The sequence below is a fragment of the Varroa destructor genome, unplaced genomic scaffold (assembly GCF_002443255.2).
Source record: "Varroa destructor unplaced genomic scaffold, Vdes_3.0 BEIS01000003.1, whole genome shotgun sequence".
Taxonomy (NCBI): Eukaryota; Metazoa; Arthropoda; class Arachnida; order Mesostigmata; family Varroidae; genus Varroa; species Varroa destructor.
The window spans coordinates 5,774,364-5,792,232 of record NW_019211456.1 but is presented as its reverse complement, the minus strand read 5'-3'; the positions used below and the strand labels follow the sequence as shown (position 1 = coordinate 5,792,232).

At 46.1% G+C, this 17,869-nt stretch overlaps 1 protein-coding gene across 1 annotated transcript in view; it reads left to right on the top strand.

Annotated features, from left to right (window-relative positions):
• The first annotated feature begins 734 nt into the window (after positions 1-734).
• Positions 735-17,869, top strand: part of osa (trithorax group protein osa) — a 68,781-nt gene continuing 51,646 nt past the window's right edge. Inside the window, 2 exon segments of the mRNA XM_022800780.2 lie at positions 735-3,533; positions 9,257-9,871. Of these exon segments, the coding sequence (XP_022656515.1) occupies positions 2,919-3,533; positions 9,257-9,871 (1,230 nt within the window). The 5' untranslated portion in view covers positions 735-2,918.

Genomic DNA, 17,869 nt, shown 5'->3' with positions numbered 1-17,869 from the left:
GCTTTTCGCTTTTTTCTAGTACAGTGAAGATTCCTTTATCAAAGCCGCGATCTTTTTCTTGATAAAACGCATTATATAACAGCTGACAGTTAGACTTGGGTCGGCAAATAAGGTGACGGCAAAATTTGTCCACTACGTATCACCGAAAAGTGACGGTTTTTCCCGATTCGTATTTTAATTATGAATTGCCACAGTATTCTCTAATGCCTGAAACAGATTTTAATCGTTTCATATGCCAGGATTCAAAATGGCCCTTGTTACCCGCCAGTCTATGTATCATTCCGCCGAGTACTTATCTATATTTTATATAGATTTTCAAGTCATTCACACCGGTAAACCCTTTAGTGAGTGTTGTCGTGACAACTATGCATTTTGCTGAAAAACTACTGACTAATAAGTGACTATATTCAATAGATAATTCGTCGTCGGGCAGCAGTCGGCGGACACGGCGTTTTGGCCCGCGACAAACTAGAGCTACCTTTAACATCGGCATTTTTTGCCAAGACGCGTTCCTGTCGCGTGCAGCCACCGGAGCGTGGCCCGTAGTCGCCGGTTCGAGTCTACTGGAAGACTAATCGAGACTTAATGTCTACTTGGACATGGTGGTGGAGGGCGCTGAGCGTCTGCTAGCCACGAACCGCTGATTTGTGTGCGGCAGCAGCAGCAGCAGCAGCAGCTCTCTAGCTGTGTGGTGTGCCGTGCGTAGCCGCCGCCGCCGCCAACGTCGTCGTCGTGTGTCTCCTCGATACGAGGAGCGGAGTAGCCGTCCCAGCAGCAGCAGCAGCGCTTGTCACGGCGGCGGCTGTGGTTGGTGTCGGTGCCTGGAGCAGCGCCACAGCAAGCGGCGTCGTCCCGCGTTTGAGGAGGGACGAGGAACGAATTGAAAGCCAGCACAAATCCAACAAAAAACAGTGCGTCCTCGAGTGTATTTCGGTGTCGCTGCCAGCTCGTGGAGCCCTGCCACGGACGAGCTAGGCCGAGATCGGGCTGAAAATATTGTCTTGTACATAACATAGATTATTACGTGAGGAAAGAATATTGACGGCGGTGCGGCTGTTGGTCGCCCTATGTGTGCCTGCCTGCCTGCCAATTTGTCGGCTTGCCTATCTATCTGCCTGGCTAGCTAGTTGCCTGTTCTACACGCGACGAACGGAGTATGTTGTTAACCCCCCGACCGGGGCATCAGGATGATGAGTGAAGCTCGACAGCACCAGCAGCAGCAGCAGCATAAACGGCAGCAGCTACAACCGCAAGCAAAGCGGCATCCGCAACAAAACGAACAGCAGCAGCAGCGAATGCTGGCGATAAGGTGAATTTTTGGTGATGATAGTAGTCGTGTGTGTATTTTTGTGAATGCTGCTCGTTGCGGCGTCGTCGTCGTCGTTATTCGTGGTCGTCGGTCGACCGGTCGGTCGGTCGGTCGTTGGTCGATGCGGCGTACTGCCGTCTTGGTCGCTACAACCTCTATCGACAATATCCTCGACATTACTCTCTACAACACAGCAGAGTTATATATATATAGAGAGAGAGAGATCTATATATAAATATATATATAGCAGTAATATGATGTGTATATGTGTGTGTGACTAAACGACTGGCTTCTCGAGGGACATCCATTCAACGAAGTTGCCAGTAACAGCAACAGCAGGGAATACGATCAAACCAAGGCATAAGAACAGCAAGAATACACAGCATCAAGAAGGATAGTCGTAGGAATATAACAAGCATCTTGACTCGACTCGCGACCGCAACGACGAGGGTAAAAACATCGTCGACCACGAACCGCCGCCGATATCAACCAATGCTATTACTACAGCAGGCACTAGCAGCGTTGTATAGTCCCCCTACCCTCCTGCAGTCCTAAAAGCTCCCCTTGTAAAGAAGTGTGCTGCTGGTGACCGATACGAAAGGTGTTACTCGTCGTATTGAAGCGGACTGCCCCTCAGAAAAACCCCCGGCGTTAGTCCGTTCCTTCATCGTGGACGACGTCGTCGTCGTCATCGTGGTCCGTTTGTGTGTAGCTGTCGTGTACGGCCAGTCCGTGTGCGATCGTACCTCATCGTATGTCGACCCATTATCGTGTGTTAGCAGGAGTACGGAGTGTGTCATTAGCTCAGTTGTGTGTTATATCAATTACCGTGTCCACAACCCATTTTACAAAAACAACTGGAAGAAAAGAATCGTTGAGGTGTTACAGGGCGCTCGTGTATGCTTGAATGTTTGTGAGAGTGTATGTGTGTGTGAATACCGTGTCGTGTAATGCTGCCTAGTGCTGTTGCAGTGGGTGGTATGGAGTAATGGTAAAGTGGCCACACACACCACGATAAATAGACAGACAAACTCGAACAACAGATAGCGAGAGGGCTACGCCACGCTACGCTGCAAAGCAACTGTGTTTATTACTACTACCGCTACTACTACTGCTACCGCTACTGTTACGGCGTACAGAAAAGAAAGCAAACGGCAACACAGTCAGGAGCAACTCAAACAACAACGGAACGACGGCGGCAGCGACCGAACTACTACAACAACAACAGCAACAAGCACACAAAAAGAGTCGTGGTGGACGTCCACCACCGCCGCGTCTCCGGTGGCCGGTCGCCAGGCTACCGGTTGTATAGCTTCTGCTTCGACAGCATCAACAGCCCGGCCTTAAAAAGAGTCCACAACCTGATCGACAACAACAACAACAGTAACAATTGGAATAAGCACAAGTAGCACCGTGGTGGCAAAAGCCATTTTTTGGTGCTGGTGTACGACGAACTGCCTACGTTTCGTCGACGTGCCGCGACAAGGGTTCTACGCGGCAGCATACGAACGACCCGGCAATAAGAGCCGTTGTTCGTCTATAGTGATTGTCGTTGAAACCACCACGGTGTAGCGTGTGTCTGTGACAGACTGGACGGACGGTGGCGGCCATGTCCACCTCGGCAGTGCCCCCGCCGACCGCCCAGGAAACACTCAACAACAGCGGGGGGCCGGCTCAGGGCAGCGGCAATCCGGCCGATGAGAACGGCGGGCCGCCTGGACAGCCCGACGCCCAACAACAACAGCAGCAAGCAGCACAACAAGCCAAGCTGTCGCCCCCACAGAAGGGACCTGACGAGCGATCGCCTTACGAGATGGCGCTCGGCCCCCCCGGACAAGGCCCGGCCGGTGTGGGGCCTCCGATGCTTAGCTATTACGGCGGGCCGCCTATGGACCCGAAACGCTATCCTCGGGGCCCAATCGGCCATCCAGGACAACACCCTCTCGGTCATCCGGGAGCCCCCAACGGTCGATTCATGGGTCCCACGCCAACGTTGAACCAACTCCTGCAATCACCGCAGAGGGGCCCACCAAACCCCTATGGGCCACCGCCACCGGGTCAGGAACACCCCGGGCATCCCGGAGTGCCACATCCTGGAGCTCACCCCGGAATACCACACCCCGGAGCCTACCCAGGAGCGCATCCTGGCTGGCCACACGGCCGACCTCATCCTGGCGCTCACTACCCAGGCCACCAGGTTCAGGCGCCTACCTTCCGACCTCCGGTACGTATTCTTACTATTTTTACTTTGATTGATCAAAATTATGTGACGTACTTCAGAAACACATTGATGCAACATCTTACAAACAAAGCTCCATTAATTAAGCTTAACTAACGATACTTACAATAAACAAGCAAACTGCTGCTTATATAGTGCAACCTTCTTCCAACGAATCTGTTTTATTAGAGAGTAAACGAACCGGCAAGGACGTGTTCTCCTTTCTCAATACCGAAAACATTGCCACCAGACATGAAAAAAAAAACCCACGTGCTTCTCGAGGACTCCTTCCGTGGTCTTTTGTTGACTAATAACTCACTATTAGTCCGGTGCTCTGTTGTGGATTTCATATTCGTCCATCGATCTACCCTGTTGGCGCGCGCCACTGCTGAACTAATTTCCCTCTCTCTCTCGATCTATCTCTCTCGCTCGCTCAATATATATATATGTATATATATAATCTTTCTATGAGCATGCTCATGGGCTGAGTTTAGGTCGGCACTGTTCTACTTCGCTGTTGCTGCTGTCAGATTTATCAATAGCATAGTGTCTCTCTTTAAGTAATGAAGTAAAACGTAAATTATTATAATAATGTTATACTGCATTTCTGATCTTACCATGGCTTCTCTTACGATGACATTTTCCCTACGAGATAATGTTATCATAGTTTATTTTGACGCTTTGCATACCATTGCAATCTACATATGTGGCATTGCGGAGGAGTTCGATTAATTATTCCCATGACAACATAGTTTCTTTTCACAGTTTTATTACCTGCTGTTCTGTAGATTCCTTGTATTTATTTTGATTTCGAATCATTCTATAATTTCAAGTTCCGTTGTTGCGGCTTACGCCTGGTCCCTTATTATAATTGATGTTTATAGCATGAGCTATACGATAAATATCGTGAAAATGCCAGTTGCTATCGCCGATGAACCCCTTATTGCGTTACGAGACAAGTCTGAACGCACACGTGTAAATACTTTGTGCCTTTTTGTGTTTGCATATGCACTCAGGATTGGCCGACGAGAACGACACGCCTCTCGCTATATAGATACTACGGTTTTAAATTGACGCAGAAGAACATATGCGTTGTTTCCCTGTTACGTGAGAGCTGAGCCTGACCATATTGGATTACATTGTACGAAATAATTTCCTTCATCATAATGAGTATAACGTAATGTTCGCTTATGAGTTGTACCGAACGATGGAATATCGGTACCGCTACTCACAGAGTCCCCAGAAGTAACATGTGGTACTTGCTATGAGTGGAGGTTGACCTTATTAACAGTTTTACGTTACATTTACATCTTCGTAGCATCGTTAATAGAATAGCTAAGTCCAGATGAGATTGCAGTTGTCCTTCTAATTGTAGGGCAATTTGATATGCATTGATGTTAATGAGAACGAGGGATGAGCAACGCTCTGTTTTATTCGAATATTTGTAGGCCGAACACCGTATTTTTGTGCGTTCTCCACGTATAGCTGCGTCTCAAGTCTCTTCGGTTAAATATGGTGTAGTGTAACTCCATATTGTCGAAGGGTATACGATAGCACCGCCCCTCTGGTAAGCTCGATTTCTATAAAAGCCGCGTGGACCATGTTTATTATTATCATTATTATTAATGCCCATGGTGCCGACGTTCTTAAGACTTTTGCTTACATTTAAATATGGGATACGCCACTTTATAAACTGTAGTACCACTAGTATATGAGGCTATCACTCTTCAAGAATTTGGATGAGGATAGCCATCGGCTGTCCATAGACCTCATCGTGTTTATGTAAAGCAGACAGACAAACAGATGCTTTGCACTTGCTCCTTTAGGGTTTTTTGGTCGCTAGCAGGTTGTGCAAAAAAATTTCTAGTTTAATTTCTATCTTGGAAAAAGCTCATGAAAAGCAAGGTCCCCAAGCCAGTGCATATAGCACCGACTATGACCACTGCAAATGCATGGATAGTTACATAAAGTTGTTACGATGTGCCTTTATGTGTGCCAGTGACCTAATACGCCACATATGATGATATATTCTATAAGGTTTGTGTAAACTTCAAAAGATGTGTAACGCAGTTTGTGCACCGCTTTATTTTACCTGTCTTCTTCTACAGACAAGATAGACCAATCGTTCCGAATATTTGGATAATTCATTAAACCTTACATGCGTACATGGCACGTTTCATGTCTGGTCGTTTTATGAATTATTTCACACAGTGAGGTTTGCCTCTGTATGGCGGGGACCGTTTGAGCCATATTGGCCAAACAATACGGAACCCTGAATGTTCTCCAGTTTTTAAAAAGAAGTTTCAAAGATTGACATAATTTTAAGCCAACTTATTATTTTAACAGATATTTTGTGCTTTCTGTAAGAACAAGACAGCTTATTGGCAAGGCTAGCCGCGCAGCGCACTGCCAACCGTCAGCCTTATGATCATCATCGCAGCTATTAAGATTAGCGGGAAAAACGACACCCGTGCGATTGTTTGAAACAAATATGTATAAACGGATGAGACGTTCAAAAAGAATGTGTAATAACGGAGTTATATACGGTTATACACGTGTTTTATATGTACACAATATAAGTGACATTCTTCAGAGGACAAATTGTGAGTATGCTGAAACTCGTAGCATGACTAGCCCCGCCTAATCTTATGGACTATTAAGCGTTTGCCTATAATTACTATTAAACCACAGATTTTCACGTCGCTGATACTTCAACACTGCTGCAACCACTCTTTGGCCTACCGTAATCATTTATGTCGGCATAATGTTTAGTTCTTCTTTGGATTCTCATCCCGTTTTTCAATCTATTAAAATTTATAGATGATTTTCTATCTACACGAAAATGACACATATGATCATTGAAGGCGTCGGTGATAATACTGAGAGGTCCCTCGATAGCTGAACAAAGAGAATCGCTGGAAAGTGTATATGGACTTTTGTACTCTAAGCCTGAAAACGATACAAAGATAGTAGTAAATCTGGTTATGAAAATCAAGTCTATAACCTAACTGACAATTACGGGGCGCATTGGAGATCGAAATTTTGTAGCTAGCTTGTACTATTTGAACAGACCCACGGATTTGGTGGTACCATCATTTTAAAATATTTCTTGTATTCTGATTAAAGGCGAAAACCATTAAACGTTAACACATCTTCTTTGACCGATTATTCCTTATTCATAATTGTTTTGCTGAAGATTGTAACAAAGTCTACTTAGTTGTTAAAAAAACTCATTACTACTGTGCAACTCACTCCCCAAACCAGCGGGCAATTGATATTCGATCCGTGTCAAAATCATTGTTTTCGCTACTTCACTGTCCTTATGTTGTTCTGCGAATTTTTCCCGCGTCCCGACAAGTCTGTGTTTCCCGTTCCACGTTTTATAAACAATAAATAAACAACTGATAATGTACAATAAAGCCAATAGAAAAAAGAATCTGTTCTAAAAGCTCTGTCAAACAGAACCTTCAATATTCTGCATGTCAGTGCGAAAAACATATTGTCATCACGTACCGTTTATTACTGGCAGATTCGTACTATTCGTCAACTTCGTTTTGCTATCTTGGCGTACTCAGGCCTATATTAAAAAATTAGAGTGATAGACGAAGGACTGATTACTGAAGTAAAAGCAAGTTGCGTATTTATTTTTCTATCTCGTATTGCTAGATGTGTAACATATATTCAAGCTTATGGAAGAAATAAATAAGACGTTTTTATTGGTTATGAATCGGCAATTATAAACAATTTTCCCACAAAAATAGTTTGAACATAAAAGACACCGTTTTTAACGGCAGTCTTGCCTCGAATTCCACGAAGTGACAGCAGGAGTAGACAGGTAACTCGTCGTTGTCGTCGTCGCCGTTTGTTGGACTAGAGAACCATTCCAACTACCAGCAGTCACCATATACAGAGACAAACTACAGGGTACACTTTCGATATATATATATATATATATATATTGGTCAATTTAATTAGCTAAGCCGACTCTTAGGGCACCCATTTCTTTTACAATATGAAAGATACAAAGGAATACGTGTCTCGTGTGCGTTTCTTATTGTGGCCCATTTCTTTACCAGGCTATAAGATACTGGCCATCGCAGGTTACCACTTGACATTCGTTATATACGGATTTGAGCTCGGCTAACCGAAGTGATTGACAGTTTAGGATGCTAGATGCTGTACTATTCCATATAGCGGTTTGAAGAACAGATAGCATTGCCTTTAGATTAAATGCACTATTATTTTCTATGCCAAATACTAGTTTCTATTGGGTTGGCTTAAGTATATACATGATTTTCCCTAACTCTCCGCTGCGCTGAATGCTTTTTTCTAGTTTGAAGAATGAAGGATTAAGCAATTCTGAAAAGTGTATGCTATAGCTATAGTCAGGTGCTAACCATCATTCAATATGTGCTGAAACTGATACGCGCACATGCGTCAGGGTAAATTGTGCGAACTATACGTGTCATCAATAGCCATTAGATTATGATTATAACATTCACTCATATATATATATATATATGTATATTTAATAATAATTGTATGCACGCATACTCATAATTACGTCAACCCTGTATGGAAAAACATTTCAAAAACTGGTTTTCACTCATCTTTCAAAAAATAGATTTACTTTTTCGGTTTTTAAAATCATATTTCTTACGGTATGAAGTATTTAAAGAACTTACTTGACAACTGGAAAAAAATATAAATTTCCTATTGTACAATTATTGTGATTGCGAAAACTCGGATTTTAGCATAAAGCGATCGTGTTAAATCATCTCGAACGAAATTTTTTCAAGAGATACCATTTTAGCCAAGAATTAGTATGCTAAGCTTATAGGCGAAAAAAATAGGATCACATAAAGCTTTATCATACACCATATGTGTGTACGGCTTATCTGCTTTAGCATAAACATCTTCATACCTTTCAATTTTTCTGGATTTATGACTGCATGCTGTTCACTATGCCACCGCTTTGCGGCTATGCCGCTTTTTCCATATATATATATTAGAAGAAAGCGACTATATATATATATATATATATATATATATATATATACAACCTGGGTGTCCTCACGTGTTTGAAACGTGGGTCTGTGAGTGTCAATGCTTGCTTTGTCTGTTATTTAGTTGATGAAACATTTCTGATTCGTGCATGCCAGAACAGCTAGTTTTAGACAACCGCGAGCACTTCGTCGACCCCCAGCTATCTCGCCATGCCTTCGTGCCCCACACTGAGTATAAAGCAAATATAAAAAAAGCTAAGTATGGGGAGAAATCGAAATATTTTGTATAAGCTCGGTACTGATGCCTCTGTATTCTTAAACTGTTTGAATAGCTCGACACTTCACTGGTCTGCTCTGCTCGAGAGGCGATGGTGTTACTGCTATGGACCGACATAGCCATCACTGATCTTCACTGTCGTTCTACTATTTTTTAACATTCTGTGAGCTGGAAATTTGTCTCAATCTAACGCCTTCCCTTATTGCCTCGCCTTGAAAGCTTTTGGAACGGCGGTCTGTATAAAATAGCCAGAACCAGCAGGGCCAACTACCCCATACCACGGCCATCCCCAGCGGTGCCCTTTGGCTGGTTTGCGTTGTCGCGCATTTGCTCATTTTCTCTATCTGTTTATTTTTACTACCTGTCTGTCACCCGTCTCTTACGCTTGTCGCTTGTGTTGTTGTTATTGTGTTGTTGTTGCTGGTGGTTTATTTGTTCGTCCGCAGGTGCAGGGCGGCGGAGCGGCGGCTGCGATGGAGGGAGCAGCACCTGCTCCTTCTCAGGCGCCTCCAAGCCCTAAGCGGCCACCCTCAAACGGTCCGCCTGCGCCCCATTCGCCCATGGCAGCTCATGGCCCGCCCATGCAAGGGGCTTTACCACCCGGTTCGCCTTATGGACCACCCAGGGGGTATATGGGGCCGCATGGGCCACACGGGCCGCATCCGCACGGCGCCATGCCGACGATGCCGGGTGCACCCCCGGGGGCACGGCCACCCTATCACATGGCGCCGCATCCCGGTCATCCCGGCCACCCGAGCCATTTAGTTCAGCCACCGGTGGGGAGTCCTCTGCGTGGGGACGTCGCCGCGGTAGGGCCCCCGTTAACAACAATAGGCCGTGGTGGGGTCCCTCCAGGCACACCACCCGGCGCCTTGTCCCCGTACCCACACGGCCCTCATGGCCCCCACATCCCACCATCCCCTACCCAAGTCGGCGGCGGCAGCAGCAGCAACAACCCTCAACCACCCCCGGTCGCCAACCAGCAACCACCACAACCACAACCATCACCACATCAACCTCAACCTCAGCCTCCTCATCCCACGCCACCGCAGACACCTCAAGTAAGTGTCACCACAATCCCCGCACAGAAACGTAAACCCGTTAATTAAAAATGCTAACACATGCATCACATCATACGTATACATACGGATTATAAATAGCTACTAAATAAGCATCATATGAAACTATGGAGTGTATATTGTACATAAATTTATTTCAGGAGTAGAAGATATACCAATGCTAATCATATATACGTAACTTAGGTGTAAATAGATTTACATTGTCTACTTCGCATGCGACTCGAACAATAGATAGTAAGTACGGTGACGGTATCGTGACAATGTCTAATGACGTCCGAACCAAGTCAACTGGGTACTCGTGCACCACTGCCGAGCTTAAAGCAGCAACGGCAGTCGTTCGAGCACTTTGTGAGTATACTCTATACACTCGTACGGAATTTGAAGCAAACACTCACACGAGTAGACATGAAAGATGTGCTCGTAGACATGCAATACAATCTACTAATTTAAGCAAAGAGAACGACACACCACGCTACGTTCATCACCACCTGCTTGAACGAGCGTGACATCGATTGACGACAGCTGCTGCTGTGTAAAGTGTTGCTATTGTTGTTAGGATCCAGAATTAGGCATTGCATATGAGTGGGGTATCAAGTAGCCGATGCGTGAATGTTGCTTTGTTCATTAAGAAGCCATAATATAATATTTAGGTGGACATTCAGATCCAGACGTTTCCTGCCCACATTAATATAATAAACAAATATAGAATACGGACAAAATACAAGGTGGGTATTTTGATCTAGTGATCGTACGGTTGACGTGCCTACCACTTCTTCCGCGCGTACGTCAAAAGCTAGCTTGATTTCTGACAGTAAGCAGAATGTAAAGCGTTATTTTAGATTCGCAATGCTCGTTTTTCATAGGGTAGATTAACTTGAGGAACGCTTCTTATAATTACTATAAAATCAAAATACTGGGAGCTTGAGAAAATTTGTTTTATTCTACAGAAGCCACTAAAAGTGTTGTGGCCCAAAATACAAAAAGAAGGGGAACGCGGCCTGTTACTGTAAATCCGAACCATTATCTGGTAATAATAGTGTGTAATTATATTAAGCTTAAATTATTCATCCGGCAGAAAACACTGACTGAAAACTGTGTGATGATTTATACATAGATGTGATGTTTATGCATAACGTGATGTATGGAAGAAAAAATGAATTACTTACACATAGTTGCGTGGGTGTGTCCAGCAGCAGCAACAGGACACTCAAAGCATTGTCCGTGCCTGCTAATTGTGCAAAAACCAAGATTGTATACGTTAATAAGTTGCCTTTGAGCAAAGCTTTTTTTTAGCTCCTATGAGATACCATCTGTTATCAAAGATTATTTCGGCTTGTGTGTCATACATGGCAATAATAAACATGGCCTGCATCCTGCATAAATTGTGTGATTCAGGCGTGTGCGGTAAACGTCTGTCCAACCAGTGACCATCATTAGACATTTGTGTCAATTTTAATATTGTCGGCTGAACACGGAGTAGCACTTTTCGTAAAGCAGAATAAGCTCCGTAGGCTAAAGCATGAGTTCGTGTCTCACTCATACCTCAGTCCTCACTGCTATTCAACAATTCTCGACAACCGAGGGTTGATTTTATCCAACACTTGTAGAAGCTATTTCTTTTTTGTGCCTCGTGCCAATCTGAGGAGTGGTGTCTTAACTGCTAAGATATTGTTGTTTGTATTCTTGTAGCTGCCGCTATTTTTCTGAATACTCTCTCCTTCGCTCCAGAGAACGAATCGGTCGTAGCCACTTCTGCAGCTAACAGTGGTCGCTGTGTGGCGAATACTCATTGTTCATTTTTTTTTGTGGCTGTTTTGTGTGCCCGCATCATGCGAGCCGCTCGTATTGCCGTCCAGATTTCCGTTGTGCCCGCCGCCCTGTTTCAGGAATGTCCCTAGCCTGTCTAGTGTATGTCTAGCATTCTGCCAACAAGGTATGACACTAGCATCAGCATCATCATCACCAGCAGCAGCACCAGCAGCAGTCGCCAATGGCCTAGGAGAAGAGAAGGCAAAGAAGTTGACGATGGTACTGTTTCTGCTGCTATTGATGATGATGACAACCATGATCATGAAACTCGCCGCTCTACCTTAAGATTACTCTGGCCTTGTTCGACCTTCGTGTTCCTTGCGTTAGGAGTGTTCACCTTTCTATTCTTTTCACTGCAAAATGACCGCGCAATTAACCTCGCCAGCGTTGGTGTGTTGTCTTAATAATCATTATTGTTATTATTCTAATACCTTGATTGACAAACAGATTATAAACGGTAACAGCGCTCTGCTCTCTTTCACTTTACGTTGGCGTTTATAAACAAACAAGTGAAAGCTGTGTTCTATAATTGAGCATTGCTTGTACACCTCTTAATGTTTTCGTTGTGTCACATATGTATGCCTGTTGTCTCAACATTTTTCATTTTCCTATAGGATTCCCCTCGCCGGCCGTTCATTCTATAACGCTGCCGGGGAATTCCGGCATCGGCGATTTATCGTATGGAAGCGGATCGCGCTACAGCGTAAATTCGTTTTTCATTAGAGGAAATTTGTATTGTGCATACACGCAGTCGTGTCATAAAATAGATAATTAACCTATAAACCAGTGGTCGATGATGGCAGCCTTCATACGAGATATATAATGCATACGTGATTATTGTAACTCGGTATATAGCCAACCATTCAGCCTCTTGAATTTCGACTATCGAGGCGTTACTATTTGAAATTTCGAATTTGTTACAGCCGGTAGCAGAGCTTCCATGGCAGCGGAAATATAGCATATTTCGGGAATGCAATACGCATAAAGCAGACAACCGATATTTAGCATTTTACCCGAACGAGTCAATACTAGGTCGAGTAATTTGCGGCTGTTTATCTGCTGAGTGCGCGCATTACACTCGCTTGCACGTTCGTACCGAAATGAACGGAGATTCGCCACGCTGTAATGTGATGTCAGTCCATTTACTTATGCCGGACATTGGCCGCGAAGAAAGTTTCAACTAATTATCCCGTGGTTCCTCTGACTCGACGCGCCACGGTACAAAGTCACCTATGACCATGTATAAGCTATCCCATGCTCCTTCCACTGCTGTAACCGTGGAGACCACTGAGGCTGTGCGCATTTGCCCCTTTTCAGTGTAGAAGGACCACAGGCTGTTGTTCCTCGCATGATCGTCCCTCTTTCTCTACCACTGTCTCCATCAGCAACGAAATGATTCACCGCAGCGCGGTAGCATGTGGCCGCTGTCACTGCGGTTTTTTTTTCTCTGTCTCGGCTTCGCGACTTGTCAGGCACCGATGAGTTATTTAGTATCGCTGCCGTCATCCACATGATCATAATGAGCATCATTATCGTAATAATCGGTCGTTTTTAGCTGCGTCTCCGAGGTGACAAAAGGTCGTTGCTGCGTGGAATCTACCCTATAGAGTTTGCGCGCCTGAGGAGTTATGTACGTATGTATGTAGGTAGGTATGAATGCGACCTAGTGTGCTCAATAAGTCCGCCAGTATGTCTATTCGTATGTACGTACATATATATGTGTGCGTCCGACTGTGTGAGGCAGGTCAATGACCTCATCAGCCATCGTTGCCGTGCCAATGCTGGGCTTGCTGGCAGCGTTGATATTTTTGTTGTTATTGTCGTCGCCCTTGTTGTCATCATTGCCTTTGCCGCTGCTGTGGCTGTTGTTGTTGTTGTTGACATGACGTGTGAACAATACCGTTGACTGGGCATTGTGGCTGCGGTGGCGATCGCGGTCGTAGTTTGCATTCGCCGTTTTGGATGAATGCATTGATGACTAGATGAAGGGCATGCCGATGACTGGTGAGCTGCTCCGCCAGGTGGTGGCGGGTGCTATTGCAGATAGCCTTACAGAGCCGGCGGCCGACCACTAGGCGATGATGGACCAGTGTTGAGTCGCGGGTCCCGCCGCTGATAGTGGTAGAGCTAAATGCAGTAGCAGCAGCAGACGGAGCAGTTCATTCGTGAGCCAATGAGACAATGGAGAGCCAACGTGCGCGTTAACACATGTGCTCGATGCTCTACATATGTTCTGACCTGGACTTCTGGAAGGAAAAATTACCACAAACTATCCGAAATAAACTGCTACATACTGCGACGCTACCAAAATGAGGCTTGCTTGATTTACTTGAGATAACTGTTTCGCCTTTGATAACATTAGAAGGCGTTCAACGGTAAATAACAAGCGTAACTTACAGTATTGAGCAATCGGTGCAACGCCATGAACGATATTCCTCGGGCCGTGTAGGATTAGCTCCACTTTCCCATACTGTCTGATTTCCAAAGGCTAGTTAATGTGTCTCGAAATTGTCTGAGTAGAATAGGATCAGTGAACTTTTTAAGTGTTTGCTTTACATTTGCATGCACATGTTCTGAAGTGCCGTGTGTGTGCGTGTATGTGTAAAGGCGAACGTATGCTCTATAGACATTCCGCCTATGTCTAACTTTTTTGACCGCCGTCTGATATGGTGCTGCTAACTATGGTCATCGGTCGATTTAGAGATCAGGCCAATCGCCTAACCATGCGAGGCGCCGGCGCTCGTCCAGTAGATAGAGGATGTGTACGTACGTCTGTGAATAAATGTGCGTGCCTATGCCTGTGTAGGACGTGCATGGCAGTAGTAGCGGGGCAATTAAGGATTGATGACGTCAGCAGGGGGTTCCCTCGGAACAGGGGCTCTCTTCTATTCATATTGCATCCCTCTCTCGAGCCTTAATCAGGGTAGCCGCCGCTGCCACTCGGTCCTCAACCTCACTTCCACCCGCCAGCCCCTTATTGATTCCCCGGGTTGCCTGGTCCCCTACTCGCCGCATCCGCTCCCTGTTTTTCACCCCCTGTTCCGTCTGACTCTCTCGCTTTCAACCCTACGCCCTTATCACTATGTGGCCCCGTGGCCCCCTACTCCTCTGTGCCGTTTCACTGGTATAACGCACTGGCGACGACACCATTTCCGCGACCGCCGTCGAAGTGGGGTGTTTGCCTTTTTGCCCCGAAACCCTCTTCTCAGCTTCCCGCCATCACCTCTGCAGCTACAGTCACCACCGCCGCAATTGCGGGAGCAGCGCGGCAGATGGGATACTTCTGGGGAAGAAATGGAGGCAAACCAGAGGGGATCAGCGTGTTGTGTAAGCTGATGGGGTGCCCAAGGGCTGGGCTCACTGGGGGGCCAAAGCTATCAAATCGCAGTCGACAACAGAGAAGCGACTTCGGCCGCAGCCCCGCTTTTCCTTAACCCCTCTCAGCTGCTGCGAAGGTCAACGAGAAGGGAAAAGCTAACCACCTTATTGGGGGAGGGGTCGAGCTGGAGACCGGGAAGCTAGGCCTGAACGACGGAGTTATTTGAGGGAAATAGCGGAAGACTATTGGGTAGATGGGGTCGGTAGCTTGCGCGGGGAGTTCACGTTTACACTCGTCTGTCCCAGTTGGGCAAGTCTCGTCTCCTACTACAAGAGGAGAAGCGTGCTACAGGGGAACTTAGGGAGAAAGGGAGGAAAAGTCAGATGGGGGAGGGGGGTAGTCCAGAAATTGGGAGGAGGGGATGTGGGAGCGTCTAGCTCCGCCACGGTACCGCTGCTACCAGCAGTGCAGCCGGCGCCGCCGCTGCGTCCACCGCCTCGTGTCTGTCGGTCTAGAGTGGGGTGTTTGGCAACAGGCAGACTGCTGCCATACTAGCAGAACGGCTAGTGGTGGTCGTAGTACCGATGAACAACGGTAAACGGTGTCATGCCACGCTGCTACTGAGACAGAGCAGGCGGACAGAGCTGACAAAGTGAGAACCTCTTAAGGAGCTCTGTACTTTCTGTTCTGGGCCGCGCAGCGGCCACCGCCATCGCTCGCCGGTTGCACTTGTGCTGGTGATGGAGGCGCTGATGGTGGCAGGAGTAACGATGAGCAAGTGAGGCAAAGGGGCGCTTAGGCGGGCAGGCAGGACAGACGTTGGAGGACAGAAAAGCGACAACGGGAAAGAAGCGAGCTGAGGGAGGGAGGAAGGGATGGATAAAGGGAAGACTGTTCCCACCACCACTGGGAGTGGTGAGTGGATGGATGGATAGCTATAAGAGGCGGACCGAGACGAAAAGTCGCACACATTCGAAAGGGTCGGCTGCCCGACCGGCGGCGGCAACGGCTGCTGTTACAGTGGCTTTTGAAGGTGGCTGAAAAGATTTAGTAGCTTACAAGTTACGCTTAGAGTCAGTGCAATCAGGTTGTTATGGGTGTGGTCCCTATAACTGGCAGTTGGCCTCTCTTTGTGTCATCCCTTTTAAAAAAGCCATTCTGTGACGTAACATTATATCTTCTCGGTGGGCTTAGGAAGGAAGAGGAAGTTTCATTATGGATTCAGGAAATAGGTCGATTCAAGGCTAATAGCCATAGGAAGAACGGTCCTTGTACAGTGCACTGGTCCAAATGTATAAACGAAACGAGACTGCAGGTGAAAGCGGAGAAGTGGTCAAAAGTTAAATTGAGAGTTTTGTTAAAATTGCTGCTAGTAAACACATAGTCGATGTGTTACATAGTAATTTTTCCATCGAAGGCTTCTAGAGTTAGAACCGTGTCCAAAGCTTATACGTCTGTCTGTGCACTCCGCTAATAACAGTTATCTTTTATCTGTGCTAAATCATTCCATGTCGAGTTGTATGCGAATAATTATGACCACCATCATCACCAGCAGAACGTATATTTTTGACCAAAAAATCGCTTTTTTTATGGGTTTCATCGTATAAACAGCTTACAACCATTAACAGTCTGTAGTAAAAGCCAAACTTTTTCTCGTTTGCCAGTTGAAAGGAATCGTGTAAAAGTTCTCTGCTTATACAATTCCGACATTGATTCACACCGGCTTTGCCACAGATATGACGACCACCGAGTGGGTCCGGTTCTAGTTTGAGCGCGTGGCGGCCGCTGCTGCTACAGCAACGACGGCGACGGCTGCAGGACTAATATCGACAACGGCATTACCAGCTGCAGCTGCTACGTTCTCTCTGCTCCTGTTTCAAGTCATTGAACGAGTTACTGACTGACTGATTGACTGACCGACCCACCTAGCCTCACTGACTAAGTGAATGAGCGGACCAATAGACGGACCAACCAACCAACCAACTAAATGAACAAACGGAAGGCTTATGAATGAATGAAGGAATGAATGAATTTAGTGACATGAGTTGTAGCTTTTCTTCGCTTAAAAGCAATGACGCAGGGCGAAAAGCACCAAACAAAGCTCAACCATTGACCGCGACCCTTGTCACTGCTGCGGCAGCGACAACGTCGGCCGCGGAAAGCTATAAGTACAGAAAAGTCTAAGACAAAACAAAGCTGAGTACGGGCGATATTCAAGACGCTAAAAAGCTGCTGACGGGATTCGATGGCGATTGTCGTTGATGAACAGCTGATAAGTGGCTGTTATGTTGGCGACGCTCACTATTACAATCACGATCAGTAGGATTCCAATTTTGTTGTCGAAAAACGTCGAAGACAGGAGTTCCACAAGCTGACAAATGAAAAATGTGCGCTTATCTTGATGCTGCTGAACCTTGGTGGCTTGTATTCATCGATGGAAATCGTAAATGGCATACTTTTCTAGAACACTACTAACCTGTAACAATCTCCTACCGGATTCGTTGGTTAGGAGGAGGATGGCTAATAGCGCTAGCAAAACATCAGCAGTATCAGCAGCAACGCCGGCACCTGTTGTTGTCGTTCGTGTACTGGGTTTGTCAATCTCTCCGCTAGTCGGCGTAGCTATCCGTCCGACAGAGTGGCCACCCAGAACTACCAGCTAACGAACGGCCATCTCTCTTTCGGGCTCCGCTCTCACGAGGACCAGACACGGCAACATCCAGCTAAAAAGGGGCGGAGCAAAAAGAGCCTATTTAAATGGCATGTTCATTGAATGATCATTTTAATGCCGATAGTGAAGACGCTGCTGCTGCTGCTGCTGCTGAGTATGATACTGTTAGAATGTCTGTAGC